This window comes from Mastomys coucha, unplaced genomic scaffold (assembly GCF_008632895.1).
Source record: "Mastomys coucha isolate ucsf_1 unplaced genomic scaffold, UCSF_Mcou_1 pScaffold15, whole genome shotgun sequence".
In the NCBI taxonomy this organism is placed as follows: domain Eukaryota; kingdom Metazoa; phylum Chordata; class Mammalia; order Rodentia; family Muridae; genus Mastomys; species Mastomys coucha.
The window spans coordinates 63,094,012-63,117,564 of record NW_022196897.1 but is presented as its reverse complement, the minus strand read 5'-3'; the positions used below and the strand labels follow the sequence as shown (position 1 = coordinate 63,117,564).

General features: G+C 42.5%; 1 protein-coding gene across 1 annotated transcript in view; it reads left to right on the top strand.

Moving 5' to 3' along the window:
- Pde11a (phosphodiesterase 11A) overlaps positions 1-23,553 on the top strand; it is a 396,671-nt gene that overhangs the window by 224,676 nt on the left and 148,442 nt on the right. The window contains exons 7-9 of the mRNA XM_031370689.1: positions 2,074-2,149; positions 4,488-4,555; positions 5,437-5,529. Coding sequence (XP_031226549.1) covers positions 2,074-2,149; positions 4,488-4,555; positions 5,437-5,529 — 237 coding nt within the window. The remainder of the gene's footprint in view (positions 1-2,073; positions 2,150-4,487; positions 4,556-5,436; positions 5,530-23,553) is intronic.

The window sequence follows — 23,553 nt, the reverse complement described above, 5'->3', positions numbered from 1 at the left end:
TTTTTAGTAGGGTTATTTGTTTCTCTGAAGTCTAACTTCTTGAGTTCTTTGTATATATTGGATATTATCCATCTATCAGATATAGGATTGGTAAAGATCTTTTCCCAACTTGTTGGTTACCATCTTGTCCTATTGACAGTGTCTTTTGCCTTACAGAAGCTTTGCAACTTTATGAGGTCCCATTTGTCAATTCTTGATCTTAAAGCATAAGCTATTGGTGTTCTGTTCAGGAAATTTTCCCCAGTTTTTATCACAATTGCTCTGTAGTACAGCTTAAGGTACAGGATGGTGATTCCACCAGAGGTTCTTTTATTGTTGAGAATAGTTTGGGGTATTCTGGGTTTTTTGTTATTCCAGATGAATTTATAAATTGCTCTTTCTAAGTCTGTGAAGAATTGAGTTGGAATTTTGATGGGGATTGCATTGAATCCGTAGATTGCTTTCAGCAAGATGGCTGGTTTTACTATATTAATCCTGCCAATCCACGAGTATGGGAGATCTTTCCATCTTCTGAGATCTTCTTCGATTTCCTTCTTCAGAGACTTGAAGTTCTTGTCAAACAGATCTTTTATTTGCTTAGTGAGAGTCACACCAAGGTATTTTATATTATTTGTGACTATTGTGAAGGGTGTTGTTTCCCTAATTTCTTTCTCAGCCTGTTTATCCTTTGTGTAGAGGAAGGCCACTAATATGCTTGAGTTAATTTTCTATCCAGCTACTTTGCTGAAGTTGTTTACCAGGTTTAGGAGCTCTCTGGTGGAATTTTTGGAGTCACTTAAGTATACTATTATATCATCAGCAAATAGTGATAATTTGACTTCTGCCTTTCCAATATGTATCCCTTTGATCTCCTTTTGTTGTCTAATTGCTCTGTGTAGGACATCAAGTACAAAATTGAATAGGTAGGGAGAGAGTGGGCAGCCTTGTCTAGTTCCTGATTTTAGTCAGATTGCTTCAAGTTTCTCTCCATTTAGTTTGATGTTGGCTACTGGTTTGCTGTATAGACCCTATTCTTTTTTAACTCTTAATTCAAAAATCAGTAGTTCTCAACTCTTAATAAATATTCAAGATATCTTTCCATCATTGCTATCTTGCTGTTCCAGCTCTAGTGATAGGATGGCACACTGGCCTTTCTCACTGGAAGCCATGGTCATTTGAACTCACCAGGGCCCTGCCAGCCTCAGTAGCTCCTCTGGACACTCAAGTATGAGACTTGTTCTCTGATGTGTCATGGTGGTAAATGACGGACTTCTGTTAGAGCTCGGAGATTTTTTTTGAATCCTCTTGTTTATGCTTTCTTTCTCAATTTCTGGTTTTAAGTGTTTGTCATGGGATTTTGCAACATTCATAGCAACTTAGCAAAAGCAAAAAAAACATGTAGTATTGAGTTGGAGAGACTTTGGGTTCAGTTCCCAACAGCCACATCAGGTGCCTCACAGCTGCCTGAAATTCCAGCTCGGGGATGTGACACCCTGGCCTCCATGAACACTTGCATTCACATGCACAGTGCCACAGCCCACACAGAGTCAGGCTCATAATTTAAAGTAATTAAATTAGTAGTATCTAATAAATAAAAGTAGTAAGTAATAAATAAGTAGCATCTAAACTTAATGTACATATGGCATATTTCCTTGTAGGTTCATACATTCTTACCAATGGGTGTGCCCCGTCAAAGTTAAACACTATTGGCTTGATTAAAATGCTTTAATTACCTTGAATCCACTACATAATACTTTTCTGGTGCCATAATTGTGACCCACTTCTCTGTGACTGCAGGGATTGGGTAGTCAGGCTAGCTACTTTGTTTGACTTGTGCTCAGTTTAAATTTGTTTTTTCTTGTATTGTTCATTGTGACATAAGAAAAGGAGAGCAAATGAGTATAGTTATTCAAAGATTATAGTGTAATGGAAGCTGTAGACGGCTAAAGAGAGAAGATAGTGAGCTCTAAGACCAGACTGGGTAACAGGATCAGATCCTGTCTCCAAAAATAATGTTAGGTTACAGTATATAGAAATAATTTCTCAATGAGTGGTTAATAGTTGGTGATAATTAACTTCTTTTTTCTATCCTAGGCTGACCAGATATCTGGTTTTCATATAAGATCTGTTCTCTGTGTCCCTATTTGGAACAGCAATCACCAAATAATTGGTAAGGCGTCACCCACATGACTCTAATTGTGAAGCAACCAGCACCTTTCCATAGAACAGAAACCAAGCCCATATATTTTCATGTATTCCCCAGCGTGTGTGTGTGTGTGTGTGTGTGTGTGTGTGTGTGTGTTGCCTTTAACTTCTGACTAGCCTGTAGCTCATAACACTCTTCCTTTCTCTGCCTCCCAAATACTAGGAGTTACAGGACTGTATCACCAGACCCAGTCCAAGTTATGTCTCCACATTGTTCTACAATTCCAGAGCACAGGCTACTAATGAATGAGTATCAATTAGAACAGGGACAAATGTTGATTAGGTTCAAAGCTCTAGTAAATTTTGAGGATAGAAGTCTCTGGAGCTACCAATTGAACTTTATTATTTTACATTGTAGACATTAAAGAATAGAGATGGACATGGAAGGGAAAGAGGGAGGGAGGAAGGGATGGGGAAGGGAGGGAAGGAGGGAGAGAAGAGGGGACAGAGTCGGAGAGGTTGAAACAGTTACAAAGTTACAGTTATTAAATGGATCAAGACTACATTTGAGGTGTCCTCCATTTCCTATGGTGTCTGTGTCCATGCCTGAGCTTGTTTACACACCGTGAGGGTGCAAAGATGCTGGACACATCTGAATACACATCTTTGTGGCATGTCTCTGCACTTTCCCCACCGTAAAGAAACCATAGGCAAAAGCAGTTTCCGATACTTTCCTCCATACCTGCCATTTCCCATTACCTCAAAGAATAGGGGACCCTGTCGCCCAAAAAGCCAAAACCAAAACCCAACACAAAGACACACACACACAAAAATCAGTCAGAAAAAGATCAGTCAATACAGAATCTCAGACAAAGAAAGAGCTTAAGCAATCATGAAGGAGAGAGATTTACTTAATACCACAATGAAAATGTAAGATTTAGACATAAGGTGATGGATATATTTAGGATGTAATATATTTTCTTGTTTCTCTCTGTGTAACCAATGACTTAGTACCCTGTGAGTGTCATCAAGATCTGTTTTTTGTTTTGTTTTGTTTTCTTGTTTTTGAGCCTTTTGTGTCCCAGGCTAGGAGAAACAGAACATACATCTAAGAATGTCCTTGAGCTCTTGCTCTTTTTGGCTCTATGATCTGAGTGCTGAAATTGCAGACGTGCACCATCACAGTCAACCATGTGATGCTTCCTGCTCACTAGGCAATCGCTGTACCAACTGAGTTTATCTGCAGCCCACGTCCTACATTTTTAAAAGATTTTTTCCATCTTTGTACTACTCAAGTTGCACAAATATATTATGTTCTTAGGCATAAAGGATATTCTAGACTCTTAGAATCTGAGCCTGAGTAAATTGGAATTAACTTATATCAAATATAAAGTTTTAAATATATATATTTAAAGGAGATAAAATGTCTATAGAAAACAATGGTAATCTCATATACAATCCTGTATTTCAATCCTAGGGATAAACATCTCCTTTTACTTCCAAGTTAGTGCTGTAGTTTTCCTGTTATGCTAAGACTTTTCATTTATTTCTATGCTGTTGAGAACACAATGAGCTGGCTCACAAGTGGGGAGTTAGGTACATTTTAGAGGTACAGGATCACTTTAGAATCATAGCTTATATTTTTCTGTTGTTTCTATTAAATGGGGCCACAGAGTAGCAGCTTTCAGCATAGAATTGTTTCAGTTAGACTGATGTGTTTTGGAAGTCATGTGTCAACACATCTGGTATACTGCTGGGAACACATTTGTGGAGGCAAAACCTGCACACACTGAGTCTGTTAGAGGAGTGTGAGCTGTCAGGAGCAGGTAACAGAACTAACTTTGCTTTGACCCGCATGTGGCCCATAAAATCATGCTGTATGTCTTAAGTGTGCATAATGAAACTCTAAAACCCATTTCACAACTTCATAATCCTCTGGGATAGCTTACATTTTAGTTCTTTTTGTATCAACAAAGATTTTCATTACTAAAACAGTTCATTTACTCACAGACACACAGCTGACACTCGAACTGGAATATGAACTAAGGTTTTCTAAATCCAGAGCCTCCGTTCTTCATTGCCCCGCCACACTGACCCTCCCAAACACCAAGGAGGATGTATAGTTAATGTACATATTTGTGTGTTTATATATATGCATGTGTATATGTGTGTGTATATATATGTATATATATATATACATATATATATATTATATCCAGTGATTGTATATAAAACTGTGTGTGTTGCATCAGAGATTAAACTGAGTGTGCCAAGTCACCCACAGAATCAGCTATGGCATACTCTGTCACAGGAACAGGATGCCAATACTGACAATGACCACTGTCCCCACCTTCCCTCAACAGGGGTCGCTCAAGTGTTGAACAGACTTGATGGGAAGCCTTTTGATGATGCAGACCAAAGGCTTTTTGAGGTGAGCAAAGACATTTAAAAGCCAAGGGCCAGAGCTGAATCACTGACAGTTTCCTTGCCCATGTGTGTTGGGATAAACATTAATCATTTTAACACAGTTAAATAGTGTACCAGACTTAGAGGAAAAGTTAAGGACTATAAATACACAGGCAAGATTTGATTGTTTTCACCCATTGGATTAGTTTGTGACCTTTTATCTTAGTTTTATTGCAGAATTCCATTCTATACTCCCCACTTCAGCCCAGTATTAACCATCCTTGTATTCGCACATGTTCAGTCATGAAACCCTTAGCCAGCCCTGTCAGGTCTATCTTCCCCCATCTCCCTTTAGTTCACAAGCTCTGTTCCCCTCTGTCTCCAATGGAAGAGGTTGGCTTTCATGTGCTTTTTCATGGACTGTGCCAGAATCCAACAGAAACTATCAGTCTCATTGCATCTTTCTCAGTAGCTGGTTCTAAATCAGTCTGTTTGCCTTTAACCCCAACCTTGTGGCTTCTCTTACTCAGTTTCTTGGCCAAAATACTTTATAGCCTTGCTATTGAAAGGAGCTGCTTTTAGTTAAATAAAGTAGAATAATAAAAACAGTCTACTGCCCAAATAAATTAAAACCACATTGCAACACATTGTATGCTTTCAAATGCATGAGGTTATTTTTTCACAATATCATTAAAATAATGATTTCTTTTCTCATGTGTAGTGTAAGCTATAAAGTCCTTACATGACAATAGTAATTAAGAATTTTAATGCACATGTCCCCGAGGCCCACCTCTGAGCACAATAAAATTATATTTTTGGAACTGTCTCTGGTGACTGCCTGCTTTCATATTACATCTTGACTGTGAGTTATTACGGTTTTTAATTAACAGGCTTTCTGTGTCCTAGGCCTTTGTCATCTTTTGTGGCCTTGGTATTAACAACACAATTATGTACGATCAAGTGAAGAAGTCCTGGGCCAAGCAGTCTGTGGCTCTTGATGTAAGTACATCAGCATCCTATGCTAACAGGCCTTGATTTTATGAGGTGAAAAGTTGTCTTGTTCATGGGTCTTGATTTTTAATTATTTTTATGGTTAAGGGGGTTGTTTATTACTTGTCTTTCTTCTTACATGTTTTATAATAAATACATTAGAATTCTAAATGCTCAGAATTTTTTAGAGCACTGGTTCTCAACTTTTCTAATAATGCGACCTTTAATACAGTTTCTCATGTGTTGATTTTTAAAGGCTCTCTTCACTGGGTCTCAATTATTTTATAGTCTTGGGTTCACTTGGGCAACAAATGGAGACCCTCTCTTGGAAAGTATATAGTGTTGCCTGTAATATTAGGGGGTTTGAGGATTCTTGGGAGCCCAATCTTGCCCGTCCTATCATTAGAGACAGGTTTTTATACTCAATTTCTCAAATAGAGATCAGTCAAGATATTTTGTCACTGCTATAATCCCAGCAGTTGAGAGACAGAGGCAAGAAGATGCATTTGAGGGCAGCCTGGGCTACATAGCTAGACCCTGTACCTAGCAAACAAGTGAAAACAATTGTCAGGACTTGAAATAGATTATGAACTTGAGTGTGTGTGTGTGTGTGTGTGTGTGTGTGTGTGTGTGTGTGTATGAGTGTGTGTTTCTGTAAATGCACAACCTTTCTTTCATACCACACAGGGAACCCTGGCTCTGAGGATATGTCACCCGGATCCACTTCCTCCATACACGCATCCATACATGCTTCCTACCAAGCATTCTATTCTGATCCTGGCATGTCCCCCAGACCCACGAAGTTCTAAAGAAACACTCCCCTCCTCTGTGAATCTCAGACACTTATTTTGACACAAGGCCTATTTTCTCTCAGCATCTTTGCCATAGATGAAACTTAATATTTTCTCCCAGCTGGGAGGAAAAAACCTGAGAGGACAATTGCAGATTTAAGAGACACAAAATTATTGTTATCTAATCTGTCTACATAGTTTTTTTTCCTGTTTAGATCATGAATTCTGAGTTTCATAATTCATTCAGTCTCATAACTTATTTTTAGTGCCTAGCAGTGTTCTTTGCACAAAGGAAAGATCTGTGGAATAAGTCTTAGGTGGAGGAATCGGGAAGGGAAAGATGGTAGACAGAAAACATTGAGGTAAGGGATTTGGGGTAATGCTCCGGAGAAAGAATTGCTTTGTTTCTATGAAGCGTGCTTATAGCCAAGACTAAAGACAGTACCTTTAGCCAATAGGTGAACTGCAAACATGTAGCTGATCAGTAAGAATCACTACTAAACTAGACATGGTGGCACGTGCCTTTAATCCCAGCATTCAGGAGGCCTGGCAAGAGGATTTCTGTGAAACTGAGGCCAGCCCGGTCCACATGGTAAATTCTAAGCCAGCCAGGGTTTCAGTGAGATCATGTCTCAGAAAGAAAGAATTAGAGAGAGAGGGGGGCAGGAGGGGAAGGAAGGATGAAAGTAACAAAGGAAGGGAGAGATGGAGAAAGAGAAGGAGAAAGGAAAGAGAGAGGGAAGGAAGGAGGGAGGGAGAGTAGGAGGGAAAAGGAAGAAAAGAAAGAAGGAAGGAAGGAAAGAATGAGCCACTGCTAGTGAGCTAGGGAGATGGTTCCAGTGGATAATACAAGTGTGAGGACCAGAGTGTGGATTTCCCAGAACCCACATGAAAATCAGAAAGCCGGGTGGATTTGCCAGCTGCCTGTAGTTCCAAGCCCTTCCTCCGATGCATAGATGGCACCTCCCTTGGGCAACACTGCCCACCAGCCCAGCTCGACCTGGTGGTGCTCACCAGGTTCATTGGGCCTCCATGTGCATGCATGTACACCCACACAACACACATACACTTGTACCTACACATACATGCACGCATAGCACATACACTAAGGCAGAATTCCGTCTAGAGAGGGAAGGTCTGTGTGTCACACTACCTTCATATTGTGGCTCTGTGGTGAGAATTAAGTGAAATAATACCTGTGAAGGTTTTAATGAACAGCTAGCAACACTGTACAACAGCAGTCATCACTAGGCTCGAATATATACTAGTATACTCAGTACTGAGATGCAACTAGGAGAAGGAACAAAGGCCGTGAATTTGAAACAGCAGCTGTTGAGGGTGTTTCCTTAACTCTGTGTCTCCAGTCTCCTCACTCATTGCTCTTTGTGCTTGCGGCTATCTACAAGCAGACAAACTAATGAACCACAAACCAGCCAACCCCACTAAGCACATTCCATCTATTAGTCCCAACTAAATCCCATGATGCTGTGGCATCATTAACCTTCAAGGAAAACAATCCATGCACCTCTGTATTCTCACCCTCCAGCACCTCCTGGTGCATCTTCTTCCTGGTAAATGACTGGGTAAATGATGGGTTGAAGGATGAAGGGCCAGTTGTCCCCAGAAGAGAGAATCTTAGGGTCATTCTCTCCTAAACTCCACAGCTCCAAGACTATCCCCAGCCACAATCTCTGAATATGATGACTCATTTGTCATCCCAGCAAACACCTTTACACTGGTGCCACTCAGGGATCTTCTGTCCTTAAAAGTTATGACTGACACTGCCAACTGAGTTCCGGATCAAGGCAGATTGTGACCATCTCAAGAAGTTGACTTCCTCTGATGATTTGTTTGTTCTGTGGCCTTTTGTCACACCAGTCACAAGCAGCATTCCCTGTTATGTCCTGGTATTGCCACCTTGGCCAACCTTCATGTCACTGGGAGCCAAATCTTGGTGATTGTGACTGGGTGGCCCCACCCTGTGCCCTAGCTAAGGATCCATTCCAAGAGTTTTTTGGCTCTTACAAAGACAAAATGTCATCTGTTGAGAGCTACTAAAGCCAAACTCAGGTGTGGCATTTTCCTATACTATGATGTATTAACTTCTGAGTGGATATACATTAAATTTCTGTATTTATAAATAATATAGGTGAATATGAACAAATGCAATATTTTTGTAAATATTTTTTTAAAATATGCAAGTGTGTTTATATTATTTATAAGAAACTTAGTTCCAAAAGGCTATGAGCTACTTTATAATACTATAAGAAGCCTAACAAAAAATTAAACAGTAAAATAATAATAACAGCCAAGAGATAGCAAGAAAACCAGAGGGGACAGAACCAAATATACAATTGTTCTTACAGTTGAAATCCTCCTGCCTTAGGGCCTGAGCTAGCTCTTTCTCATCTTCTATTGCAGGCAAGGAAAGATTTCCCACTCGGCCTGGCCAGACTCGGTTTTTACATATTCCTTTCGGTCTTGACTCTACTTTAATTTTCCCATGAAGACAGTCTTTAAAGATAGTTCTGTTACCTCCCTTGCCTCTTATTTTTCATCAGCAGCAAGAGTAACAGGAAGGAAGCCATCCCTCCGCTGCCTTCCAGGAAATGAGCACACGTGGTTCTGGGCCTGGGCAGCTCACAGATGTGTACCTCTCCTGGAGTTGAGGAGACCCCAGAGAGACGGTACAAAACTGTTCTATCTTTTAAGCATCCTTTCCCCCAAGGGGAAAAAATAAGATAAAATACTGTATCTCTAACAGTAAGTGTTTTCCTAGTCAGTCCTTAGCAGCCTTTGTAAGTGGGGTGGGAACTACCTCTGATTCACTCAGAGCCCCTAAGGGGCTCCTTCATCCCATCTTCATTCTTCCTTCTTCCTTTTTTAACCGAATTAACTTATTCCACCCTCCTCAAAAAGCTACTGATTTAAATGCATTTACTTAATGCTAGCTATTAATCGCTAACTTTTAAATTGTATTGATTTAAATCACCATATCAAATTATACAAATTCATATATTTGTATGTATATTTAAATATATTTATTTATATAATACTTTGTTCCACGGATCTGGAAAAAAATCCTCCCAGATTGTATTGCCTTACGGATATTTTGAATATCTGTTTTGCTTTTGCACTGATATCTCCTGCAGAAGGAGGCTGGTGGCCTCAGCCAAGCCAAGAGAGGTTCGGATGGAGGACAGCAGTCACGTTTGCACAGGCGGTGTGGGCAGGAGACAGTGCTCCCGTTTGCACAGGTGGTGTGGGCAGGAGACAGTGCTCCTGTTTGCACAGGCAGTGTGGGCAGGATACAGTGCTCCCATTTGCACAGGCAGTGTGGGCAGGAGACAGTGCTCCCATTTGCACAGGCAGTGTGGGCAGGAGACAGTGCTCCCATTTGCACAGGCAGTGTGGACAGGAGACAGTGCTCCCGTTTGCACACCTCTGTTTCTAATCTGGACTGGGTTCTGACTGCATAGCTGTTACCCTTGGACATTCTGTATAAGTTCTTAGTTACTTCATACAGCAAATGAGCATACGAAAGTATTGTAACACTTAGGGACAGTGCTCAGAAGCAGTATTTCAGTTATAATTGACATACTTTCCACTGGCTCCACAGCTGTGAATTCAACCATAGATGGGAATGATCCTTAAAAAAAAAAAAAATTATATCTGCAGTAAACACATGCAGACATCTCCCCTTTGCCAATCTCTCCTAAACAACATAGAACCACAAGTGTCTACTAGCTTTTGCACTGTGCTACCTAGGGTAAGCAGTATAGAGAAAATTGTGCCTCTATGAGGGTGCATAGCTTATACACAGTACTGAGCCATTAGAGAGAAGGTATTGGAGTGTTTGGTTAGGCAGATCACTTGCTGCTTCACGTTTGAGTCCAAAATAGATTAGCCTTTCCTTGATGCTTTGACTCAGGCTCTGCCAGGCATCATTAGAGTGCACTCTGGCACCACTGCAGTACACCCTGGCACCACTGCAGAGTACTCTGACACCATTGTAGCACACTATGGCATCACTGCAGAACAGCCTGGCACCATTGCCCAAAACCCTAGCCTCATTGCAGAACACCTAAGCACCATGACAGGACAGCCTGGCACCATTGCAGGATGTTGCAGAGAATATCTTAAAAATCTCAGCGTGGGGTTCCTTCCCACCTTAATGGTTTATGTTCTCAGATGAAAGACACACATACAGCTTTTAAATGTTAATATGCCTTAGGCAGCAAAATAGCTGGACAACTGCCTACCCTCCGTGTTGTTAGAATCACTTTCTTACTGGTAACTTCTTACTGAGTTACTACTTACTAATTGCTATGTTCTACCTGGGCTGGGCAGTACACTCTGGCTCCATTGCAGAACACCCTGGCCCCATTGCAGAACACCCTTGCATCTTCGCAGAACACCCTGGCATCTCTGAAGAACTCCCTGACCCCATTGCAGAACACCCTGGCATCTCCGCAGAACATCCTGGCCCCACTGCAGAACACTCTTGCATCTTCGCAGAACACCCTGGCCCCACTGCAGAACACCCTGGCATCTTCACAGAACACCCTGGCCCCACTGCAGAACACCCTGGCATCTTCACAGAACACCCTGGCCCCACTGCAGAACACCCTGGCATCTTCACAGAACACCCTGGCCCCACTGCAGAACACCCTGGCATCTTCACAGAACACCCTGGCCCCACTGCAGAACACCCTGGCATCTTCACAGAACACCCTGGCCCCACTGCAGAACACCCTGGCATCTTCACAGAACACCCTAGCCCCATTGCAGAACACTCTTGCATCTTCGCAGAACACCCTGGCATCTTCACAGAACGCCCTGGCCCCACTGCAGAACACCCTGGCATCTTCGCAGAACACCCTGGCATCTTCACAGAACGCCCTGGCCCCACTGCAGAACACCCTGGCATCTTCACAGAACAGCCTGGCATCTTCACAGAACGCCCTGGCCCCACTGCAGAACACCCTGGCCCCACTGCAGAACACCCTGGCATCTTCGCAGAACACCCTGGCCCCATTGCAGAACACCCTTGCATCTCTGCAGAACACCCTGGCCCCACTGCAGGTGTGGCTGTCCCAGAGCACTTCTGCTTCCTCCAGGTTTGCCCTTTGCCTGTCACCTGTGTTACCACACTTGCTTCTGCAGAAAGTTACAGGACCTGGAAATTACAACTTCATATCTAACTTGGCATTAAAAAAAGCCTCTTCCCATTGCCACATGCTGCTAACGTCAGCTCACTTTAGTCACAATCCACCAAAGGTAAAAGATAGATATGTAAGCTACATGTCTTCTACTTTTCTGGTCTTTAAAAATGGAATAACTGCCAAAGTACCTAGATTTTATTTAACAATCGAATTATCAATCCAATTATTTTGGTGACTGCTTTTCTGACTTTCTCATAATTTAGTTATAAAACTCTAGTTAAAATTCTTTTTACCTAAATATGTAATATTAATACTGCATAGCTCTTAAAGCAAGATGATGGAACAAAAGAAAGGAATTTACAATCACTTTAACAAATTTACTTTTATGGTCTTGATTTCCATTACTGCACAAGCAGCCAAAACCTCCAGAAAAGCCATGGTTCTTTCCGCTCATATTTTCCTAGAGCGAGGTCCTCAGAGCAAAGGGGAAACTTTACCTAAAGGTCAGAACGCAGAGAGAGTACAATAGGAATGTAGATGTGGAATATTACGTCCTCATCTGGAGCGTCAAGAATTGTTCTTCGGGGTGTCCTTCACGGTTATTGCAGATGAAGCCTTACCTAATACAGGGGAGAATATTTCCAGGAATTGTAGGTCTGGGTGGTAAGGGACACCTCACACAGTTTTATGATCAGAGAGAGGAGAGGAATGAGGGTCATACAGAGAGTGAGGGAGAGGCTAGGCAATCAGGAGCCAGGCGCCATCTACCCCACCTCCCCAGAGCCTCCCATCTATTTCCTCCTTTCCAATGTTCACAGCAGCCATCCTACTTAAGGGTTTCATTACCTCTTGGCTGGGCAATCACAATCCCCTTCTACTTGTTACTCCTACAGCAGAGTTTAGAGTGCATTATGAGCCAACTCATAGACCTTAAATTGTTCCCCTATTACCTATCTAAATACAAATGTTCTGGCCTCAGGGGCTCTTGGAAATCTCACAGCAAACTACTTCCCTACCCTCGGCTCTCATTTCTCTTCTCAGAGAATTTTATGCTACTTACACACTCAAATGCTTATAGTCTACAAATCAGCCACCTGCTTGTCTGCCATCTGATCCTTAATGTGCCCTCCACCTTCATTATTCATTATTCTCCATCCCAATTACGCCTCCCCACTCAGGACCATCCCATTATTCGGAGTTCCGTTTAAATGTACTCCAGAAAATGTCTAGTCCCAAGGCCGTCTTTCTTTTGTCCTGCATTATGCCTGTGTATTTCCCTGTCTGAATGTGTGTACCCTGAAGTATGTGATTATGTTTTATTTCCTCTCTTTTTTTCTTTTTTTTTCTTTTTTATACAATTGGTACTCAGAAAAAAATGTATTGGATAAGTTAATACATTTGAGCTGCCTTTCACTGCGGTCTTCCAATACAAGAATCCAAAGGAGAAAACCTTTGACCCTTTGATATTGATGACAAAGGAAAGAGGAGTCATTCTTAGTAGAGGTCTTGGTGCCCACAGACTGGCAGAGCATCTCCTCTGCATTCTCCATGCCATGAATAGAGTTGGTTTTAACCAAAGAGTACACATGGTGGGACTAATGGCTCCAGCAGCATATGTATAGCATAGTCGGTCATCAATGGGAGAAGAGGCCCTTGGTCCTGTGAAGGTTCTATGCCCCAATGTAGGGGAATACCAGGGCCGGGAACCGAGAGAGGGTGGGTTGGTGAGCAGGGTGAGCAGAGAACAGGGTTTTTTTTTTCTTTTCCTTTTTTTCTTTTTTTTGGGGGGTGGGGAGGGGAAACCGGGAAATATCATATGACATGTAAATAAAGAAAATATCTAATAAAAAAAAAGAATAGAGTTGGTTTTGTGTGAAAGAAAGTAGGGCTAGTTTCAAAGATCTTTCCAGACATTGTGTGTAGCCTCCTTCTATTAGAGTTAAGGAGCCTCCTGAAGCGAGAGGGAAGAGATGATTCACCGGTAAGGAATCTCCTAAACTCTAAGGAAAATTTCCTCTGGTTGGGAGCTTGAAAGAGCTGGACTTCTAGCACTTGATCAGATGCTAACTTCTTCTTTCCTGTCCACTTCCCTTTTCCCTCATCCACTGAGCCAGTCAGTCTTCACTCCTGGACAAAGGCAATCTTAGATGAATCATCTTCTGATACACTGAGGTATTGAGTATTGCCTTCTTTCCTAAAGTTAGAGGCCTATTGCCAAGAGAGTTTACAATGAGCTTCTTTTATTTTCTTATTCTTCCTTCCTACCCTAAACAGGCTCAGGGCAAGGGAGAAGCGGGGTGGAAATGCAGAGCTTTTGTGGGAGGTACCTTCCTCACCTGACTTCCGGCTTCTCTGCGCATAAGGATTGTTTGCGCAAACCCTCCAGGCAGCTCCGTGGCGAACACGTTCCTGACCGCAATTACTGAAGTTGTAACTTTACCCCTCCTAACTCTGAGACTCAGATCATCCCTCTAAGTTTGGGACAGGGTTCTTTTTATTCCTTTGTGGTTGTGGTAAAAATAAGCATGACATGGAATTTACTATTCTAGCCATTTTGAGCATGCTGCTCATTGGGTCTAAGTGCTTCACATTGTTGTACAGCCTTCACTGCCATCTCTCTCCCAACCTGACGCAGCATCCTCAACTCACTAACTCAGCTCCCTGTCACCCATGGCAACCACCACTTCCCTTTGCCGGAGACTCCGATTTTACTAGGAAGCTCATGTACATGGAATCACGTGTCCCCTTTCGACTAAGCTCGCTTCCTTGTAACCCATGCTGTTCTAACTGCTGAGGATTTGGCAGTGCAAAGATAAGTGGTATTTATTATACTGCAGTAGAAAACAGGAGTAGGTACACAAGATACCGAGAAAGCGCCATGGTAATGCACCATACAGGAAACTGCATGCCGTCTGGTAGAGATGAACATCAGAGAGCTGGTCCTGTGCGTTCTGAGGAGGTGTGTGTTCATTTTTGTCGCAGTGACAAAAATGCCTAGGGGAAACTGCTCAGTGAAGGAAAGGTTTGTCTTGCCTCGCGGTTCCAGACAGTTCTCTGCAGTCTCTAGGCTCTGTCACCTTACACCTGGGATAAGGCAGAGTATTGTCATGAAGGGCCTGTGGAACAGAAAGTGGCTCTCCTCGTGTGAGTCCAGGAGCCAAGCAGAGAGAGGAAAGGAACAGAGTTTCCATATCCCCTTCAAGAGCATGTCCCAGTGACCTACTCCTCCAACTACATTCCTCTCTCCTAACCCTTCCCCCACTTCCCAAAAATGCCACCACTAGAACATTTAACCCACAAGCCTTTGGGGAATGTCCCAGCTCCAAACCATTGCATGGTTTTCTTGACACAGGAATGGCTTCACCTTGTTGTTTCTTCTTTTGCTTGTTTTATGAGTTCTATCCAAACCCATTTGCCGGTATGGTCCTTGCTCCAGTTGCAATGTAGTTTCTTCGTCTTCTGGCATCTTTTGAAGACTAAGCATAAGATTTCTGGGAGGTAATGGTCCATGCCTGAGGTACATTCTCAAGATAGAATATTGTTTTCAAGATAGAGTGTGGACCAACTCACAAGCCGTTTGTGTCTCCCAGGGCCTCTGCCGGTTCACTAATAACCGCTGGAATCCCCTTGGTCATATACACAAAAAGGAGAGCAAGCTGATGTGTTCAGTTCCTAAGCACTGAGCAAGGCTGATGGATCTAGTGTGGTCCTGTAGTGATATTCTTCCCTCAGTCAGGCCCCACCAGATTCTAGGTCACTTACACCTAGAGCTGTGTGGTCTAAGCACCTGATTTGCCAGGGTTACCCTTGTGCTTGCACAGGACATGGCACACAGGCTGTATGCAGGAACTATTTGCTGAATGAATCAAGTCCAAGAAAGTACAGGCAGAGATTATCATCGTAAAGTACAGGGAGAATCTTCTTCCGGCACACTCTGTGGGATAACGCTCCTGGGTATTGGCAATAAGAGTTATAGCAGTTCCTGTCCCCACCTTCATTCAGGGCTTTACTTGCAATAATTTCCCCAAGCCCCCAGATGAAAGTTAATACCTCAGAAGTAGGTGCCGTTCAGAAGTCAGAGGACAGGGAAGGGATTAATTTTTCTGATTAGTGCAGATGCCTGGTCTCTGGGAGAGCGCTTTGACACCAGAGAAGGATCAGCGCCCTCGTGAGGCGGCTTGAAGAACAGCTCTTTCCTGTCTTTAGGCACTGTAAAGCCAATTTTGATTTGTTGTTGTTGTTTTTCCAATACCATCGCATCTGTCTAATAATTGACAAAATTTCTCAGATTCAACATTCAGTTCTAGGGAGGGTTTTTATGTTTTCCTTCAGGTGTTGTGGAAAGTAGAGGACTTGCATCAACATCCAACCAGATATTATTTTTTAAGTAAATTTTATTTTTAGAACATTTTTTTCACTTTTCATTGTGTCTTATTTTAAAGATTTGTTTTCTTTTTTATGTGTCTCTGTGTATACACATGAGAACAGGTGACCACAGAGGCCAGAAGATGGCATGGGATGCCCTGGAGCTGGAGTTAGGGATAGTCTCCCACTGCCTGGTGTGGGTGCATGCCCTGGAGCTGGAGCTAGGAATAGTCTTCCACTGCCTGGTGGGGTGCTGGGAACTAACCTTAGGTCCTCTGAAAGAGCAGCCAGGACTCTTAAATGGAGCCATCTCTCCAGCTCCCTACACATTAGAGAGTAACTTGTTTTTATTGATTGTTTAAGAATGCCACGCATATATGCCATATGTAGAACAGTTTCACATTAGTAGAAAACTTGAGAGAATGCAGCCTCTCTTTGTGCCCTGCACTGTTTCCCCTATTTTTAGCATCTGACATTATCACAGTGTGTTTGCTGTGGTTCATGATCATTGCCGCACGCTGGCTCCTCCTTTCTTCGCCTGCCCTTACTTTACCCAATACCTTTCCTGTTCCGGGTCCTAAGAGTCCCTGTTGCCTTTAGACATCATGCTTCCTTAAGTTTCTCTTGGCTGTCTGTGTTTCATGATTTCCTGTTTTAAAAAACTTTTGTGGCTTCTTTTGGAGGGGAGTTAGTAATTTTCTTATTTTTTTCTGAGAACTTCACACATGACCACTGTATAGACATCACTTTTGCCTTTCCCTCTCCCCCTTAAACTCCTCTCTTGTCCCCCTCAAACTCAGTATAACTTCTTTATGTTATGAACAGGCACTCACACGCACGCACACACACACACACACCTTAACCTACCTAGTCCATTTAACTTTGTTCGTATATCTATGAGAGAGCACTTCATATATCTCTCTATTGGCATTGGCTGCTGTTTTTTCAAGGTTAGACTCTGATTCTAGACGTTGGTGAGGATGGCCACAGGTGACATCGGTGGTTTGCATCACACCAGATCAAGTCTATGGTACTGTCAGAATGACTTATTCTTGACCTTGACGCCCTGGCTGGAGTAATGTATATCAGGTTTTGCCGCTGCTGCTCTGATCAAACCAAACTGCCCTGATACCTTTGTTCTTTACTGAACTTTTCAGACAGAACTGTCTATGCAAAGCTATCACCAACAGTAGAGTGCTATGTTCCACTGAGGGAGAACTAGCTACCCAAATTACTTGGTTTTTGTTTTCTGTATAATCTTCCCAATTTTTTATAAATCTCCATCTATTTCTCATTTGGGGGTTGTAATCCATTATTACTTTATTATTCAGTCTTATATCATAGCCTAGTAAAGCAGTTTCTTGACAACAAAAAGGGTGTATGGAGGCTGGAGGATGATCCAGTCACTACCGCACATGCACAGAAGCATGAAAACCTAAGTGTGGTCCCTAGAAACTATGTGCAGAGCCAGGTTCAAGTGTGAGCTTGCCATCCCAGCACTAGGAAGGAAGACACGGGTACATCTTGGGACTCACTGTCCAGCCTAATGGGTAAATCCCAGGTCAGAGGGAGACAAGGTCTTAAAAATATAAAATAGAAAGTTTCTGAGGAACAATACCCAGGGTTGACCTCTGGCCTCCACAGGTTACACACACATGTACACACACATATACACAATGTACATATATGTGTACCCAGGCACAAAGCATTTACAGATGTTGGAAATGAGTAAGTGCTGCATTTCTAATAATCCTGTCATCATTCATGTACCTCAAATACTTTAATGGGATCTATGAGGGCTGCATGACATAATTATTAATATAACTTAGTCACCATTCTGATGCTGTGAAGAGATGCCGCAACTAAGGCAATAAAACAAAGCTTATAAAACAAAGCATTTCACTAAAAGCTGGCTTACAGTTTCAGAAGCTTAGTCCATCATCATCATGGCAGGAAGCATGGTGGCAGGCATGGCAGGCATGGTCCTGAGAAGTAGTTGAGAGCTACATCCTGGATCTGCAGGCAGAGTGGGCTGGACCTAGCATGGGTTGTTGAAACTTCAAAGCCCACCCCCAGTGGCACACTTCGTCTAACAAGGTCACACCTACTCCAACAAGGCCACAGCTCCCAACCCTTCTAATCCTTTCAAATAGTGCCCCTCCCTGGTGACTAAGCACTCAAACATAAGAGCCTATGGGTGCCATTCTTAGTCAAACCACCAACATAATGATGACAGATCACCTACTGTGTACTAAAAACTTAATCCTTACCAAAACATACTAGATACTTCTAAATGACATGAGTCACAATATAATGCTTCACATAATTTCAATCTATAAGAGGACAGAGGCGAGGGAAAATGTGATTGCTGCCCTGTGTGACAAGTTTAGGACAGAAGTAGGTACCACGTGTAGGAGAAGCATCCAATTCAGAGTGCTTTATCACAGTTGGTTTGCAGAGAAGAGAACTTGCCAGCTATGCAGTTTTGAAAGACAATTCTCAGGAATGTTTCAGGGAGAAGGAAAGTTGCAGGTGAGAATGTAGAGGACTCTGGTGACAAACTTTCAGAGCAACTGAACATCTCTGCACACCAGGATACAAGCATGAGGCTACAGAGGGTAGGTCACAAAGAACGGTTGTGTTACATGGAGGGACTTGAATTTGACTCTAAGAGTAGTAGAGAATGACTGAGCAGTCTTCAGCAGAAGGGCCATATGATTCATTTGACATTTTAGAGGGATCATCCTGCCATCTACAGAGAGATTAGTGCTGGTTCTCTATAAACACAACTGTGTTTCTAACAGGAAGTTGACTGTGTTCTCACTTCATCTCCTGCTGAACAACATTTGGTGGTTTTCCCAAATCAAATCCATCTTTATAGGATTTGTCACCACTGCTGTGGTCTAACAAATGTGCTTCAGGATTGTGGACCAAGTTCCCAAACACAGCAGATGTTTGAAGGAATGAAACATGGTTCCCATGGAAACCTTAGCAAGTAACTGTTACTTGGGTGCACGGATTCTGGCGTGCTTTGAATTTTTTTTTCCTCCTCTGGTTTATGTTTCCGTTACTTCAGTTTTGTGGTGTGATGTTTTGGGTGCTCATGAAAGTGTTTCATTAACTGGATGTCTGTACTTGTGCCCAGCACTGTGTGATGTGCCTTATAGAACAATCTCATAGAACCTTTACCAAAATACATGGGGAAGACAGCAGGACTCCCACCTGACTGGTGAGCAGATGGAGGTGCATCGGGGCCTAGAAACCTTCTGAGATGGGTTTTGTGGCTTGCATCTCTCAGCTGGCTACAAATCTGAATTCAAACTCAGCTCTGGGTTTCAAGGGCCCATGTAGTCAGCTGGAATGCAAAGGGTTGTTCGGGGACTGTCTTCTCAGTTGGAGGGCTGCGCTCTCCCCTGGGACTATGACAGTCGATGGAAGTAGGAGAGAAACATCTTGAAAATCCTGCTTTGCATGGCAGGGAGCACATTCTGGGTGGGAAGACAGAGAGGACAGTGACTAAGGGCACTGAGGAAGACCCATTGACTTAAAAACTTAAGATTGCCAGGCATGGTAGCATGTGCCTTTAATCCCAGCACCCGGGAGACAGAGGCAGGTTTGTGAGTTCAAAGCCAGTGTGGTCTGCAAAAGAACACCATGAAAGTCAAAGGTACACAGAGAATCCCTGTCTTGAAAAAACAACAAACAAACAAAAACAAAAACAAAAACAAACAAATAAAAACTTTAAAGTGAATGAAACGTGTGACCAGAGATCCATACTCCTGGGTACCCTGGTTGCTTGGGTGTTAGACAGCTCAGTTCACTGGTCAGCTAAGTATCACAAGGCTCCAATGAGATTACGGTATGGAGTCTTTCTTTCCTAGCACTTGCCTTCAGTGTGACCCTAATGGTCATGTCAGATCTTTACAAAAGATTTAGTGTAACATATGTAAAAGCATATATGTATATATTTGGTATATAATACACACACGCACACACACACACACACATATATATATATACATATATATATATATATGTATGTATATCACTATGTGTAGGGAGTTGTGTGGTTTGTAGGTAAAATAGATCCCACAAGCTCATATATTAGAGACCTTGGGTCTCAGCTGTTTGGTAAGGACATAAAATCTATAAGAGGTTGAACCTACCTAGAACAAGCTAGTCATTGACGAACAGGATTAGAAGACTACAGCCTAGCCCTATACTGTTTGATGGAGTTATTATTATTATTTCTTCCTGGTCCATAGAGATGTGAGCAAGTCATGTCACACTCCCACTACCATAGAATCACCTGCCTCCATGACATCCCCACAGTAACAAACTGTGTGTCTTATAATTGTGAGCCAGAACAAGTTCTTCTTCCTTTACGATGTTTCTCAAAAGGCAATTGGTCAGAGTAACAAGAAAAGCAGTTGGTACACAGAGCATTATATTAAATAAATAAAAGTAAGAATTAAACAGCTTTATCTACAGTCTCTAGGGCCTACCTGTAAGTGTTTTATTTCATGATTCCTACTACCTTCTTGAAAGGTCTGAGGTAAGAATGTAGATTTCTTCACTCACTTCGTCCACCAAACTCTTTGATATTATCTTTAACTTCTACCCTGCTGGAGAGAGGGGCATTTGACACCTAAGAAGACATAGCATAAGGCGTCCTGAAGGCCTAGTCCTGGAGAGGCCCTCGATCTGGCGGGCCCTTAGGTCAGATACGCTGATAAATTCTGTAGCAGCCAAGTGCAAGTGGGTGACCTTCACCTCAACCACAACTGTTCTCCGATGGAATAAATAGCAGTAGCTCAGGAGTTGGATCTAGGGAAGTGTCCATCTGTCCCATCCCCTCCCTTATCATTGAATGCTATCGACTGATGGGCAAGCCTAAGTCCCCAAAGCCTCTGTTTTAATGCATTTGTTTGAAGAAATGTGTCCATTAGTAAACAATCCCTCCGTTAGCCAGAAAGCTAGGTTTGACCTCATCAGATTCAATCACAAACCTGTGTTCAAACTGCATACATGGTTAAGTCCATCCCATGCTATGGGATGAGGCCCAAAGGCTATGGGGGTGGATAACATTGACAAACAGCAGACATTTATATTGAGGTGTGGTGGCAAGACAAGAGCTCATATGCTGATTGTCAAGGGATGCGATTATTTCTCCCAGAGGGCCTATCTCCTGTGACTCTGTGCTGTTAACATCAACCCTGATCTAGGTAGAGATGATGGAGACACTTCCATCACTTCTTTGTAGAGAAGGGAAATGGCCCCTTAACTTAGGAATCCTATTGGGGTCAATTAGGCAAACCTTACTTGCAGAATTATCCTTGTCTGCAGGAAGGACTCTTTTACTAACTGAAAGCCAAATTATAATGATTTCGAAAACTCTTATGTTTCTTCTCTAATCTTCTCTTACTCCCCTCTTTTTCTCTCTGTCTCACTGGCCTCCTTGTTTGTCCTTCAAGAACATAGACACATGCCTGCCCCTGGGCCTTTACACTTGCAACCTATACCCTGCCCCAGATATCCGTATGTCCTTCCTGCAACACCTGCACACACGTGAAGTTTCCAGCACTTCCTCAAATTGCTCTACTGACTGTGAACCAGATCTTCAATACCGGAGGCACTAGGAGAAGCTTTTCACATTCAAACCAAAGTGATCAGTCTATCCCCTCTTTGCCCCTTTTGCTGTAGATCAGTGGTTCTCAATCTTTGTGTCACCACCCCTCTGAGGGTTGAATGACCAATTAACAGGAGTCACCTAAGACCATCAGAAAACACAGATATTTACCTTATGATTCAGAACAGTAGCAAACTTACAGTTATGAAGTAGCAACAAATTTTTTTTAATTCTCTTTTTTTTAAAGTTTTTTTTATTAGATATTTTCTTTCTTTACATGTCATATGATTTCTCCTTTCCCAGTTTCCTCTCAAAAACAAAAAACAAAAAACAAAACAAAACAAAACAAAAAACAAGAACAAACCCCTGTTGCCTCCCCCTCCCCCTGCTTGCCACCCCACCCTCTCCCACTTATTGGCCCTGGCATTCCCCTACACTGGGGCACAGAACCTTCACAGGACCAAGGGCCTCTCCTCCCATTGATGATCGACTTTGCAATCGTCTACTATACACACGCTGCCAGAGCAATCAGTCCCACCATGTATACTCCTTGGTTGGTGGTCGAGTCCTTGGGAGCTCTGAGGGTACTAGTTAGTTCATATTGTTGTTCGTCCTAAGGGGCTGCAAACCCTTCAGCTCCTTTGGTCCTTTCTCTAACTCCTTCATTGGGGACCCTGTACTCAGTTCAATGGATGGCTGTGAGCCTCTACATCTGTATTAGTCAGGTACTGTCAGAGCCTCTCAGGAGATAGCTATATTTAGGCTGGTTTGTCCTTCCTTCAGTCTCTGCTCCATAGTTAGTCTCTGCAACTCCTTCCATGGGTATATTGTTCCCCCTTTTAAGAAGGAATAAAATGTCCACATTTTGGTCTTCTTTCTTCTTGAGTTTCTTGTGGTTTGTGGGTTGTTCTTCCTGTATTCCAAACTTCTGGGCTAATAACCACTTATCAGAGAGTGCATACCATGTCTGTTCTTTTGTGAAAGGGTTACCTAACTCAGGATGAGATTCTCCAGATCCATCAATTTCCCTAAGAATTTCATAAATTCATTATTTTTAGTAGCTGAGTAGTACTCCATTGTGTAGATGTACCACAATTTCTGTATCCATTCCTCTGTTGAGGGACATCTGGGTTGTTTCCAGTTTCTGGCTATTATAAATAAAGCTGCTATGAACAGGGTGGAGCATGTGTCCTTATTACATGTTGGAGCATCTTCTGGGTATATGCCCAGGAGTGGTATAGCTGGGTCCTCCGGTGGAACTATGTCCAATTTCCGGAGGAACCAGCAAACTGATTTCCAGAGTGGTTGTACCAGCTTGCAATCCCACCAGCAATGAAGGAGTGTTCCTCTTTCTCCACAACCTCTCCAGCATCTGCTGTCACCTGAGTTTTTTATCATATAGCCAATCTGATTGGTGTGAGGTAGAATCTCAGGGTTGTTTTGATTTGCATTTCCCTGATGACTAAGGATGTTGAACATTTCTTCAGGCACTTCTCAGCCATTTGATATTTGACAGTTGAGAATTCTTTGTTTAGTTCTGTACCCCGTTTTTAATAGTTATTTGGTTCTCTGGAGCTACCTTCTTGAATTCTTTGTATATATTGGATATTAGCCCTCTATCAGATATAGGGTTGGTAAAGATCTTTTCCCAATTTGTTGGTTGCCGTTTTGTCCTATTGACAGTGTCTTTTGCCTTACAGAAGCTTTACAACTTTATGGGGTCCCATTTATCAATTCTTGATCTTAGAGCATAAGCTATTGGCGTTCTGTTCAGGAAATTTTCCCCTGTGCTTATGTGCTTGAGGCTCTTCCCCACTTTCTTTTCTATTAGTTTAAGTGTATCTTGTTTTATGTGGAGGTCCCTGATCCACTTAGACTTGAGCTTTGTACAAGGAGATAGGAATGGATCGATTTGCATTTTTCTACATGCTAACCACCAGTTGAGCCAGCACCATCTGTTGAAAATGCTGTCGTTTTTCCACTGGATGGTTTTAGCTCCTTTGTCAAAGATAAACTGACCATAGATGTGTGGGTTCATTTCTGGGTCTTCAATTCTGTTCCATTGATCTACCTGCCTGTCACT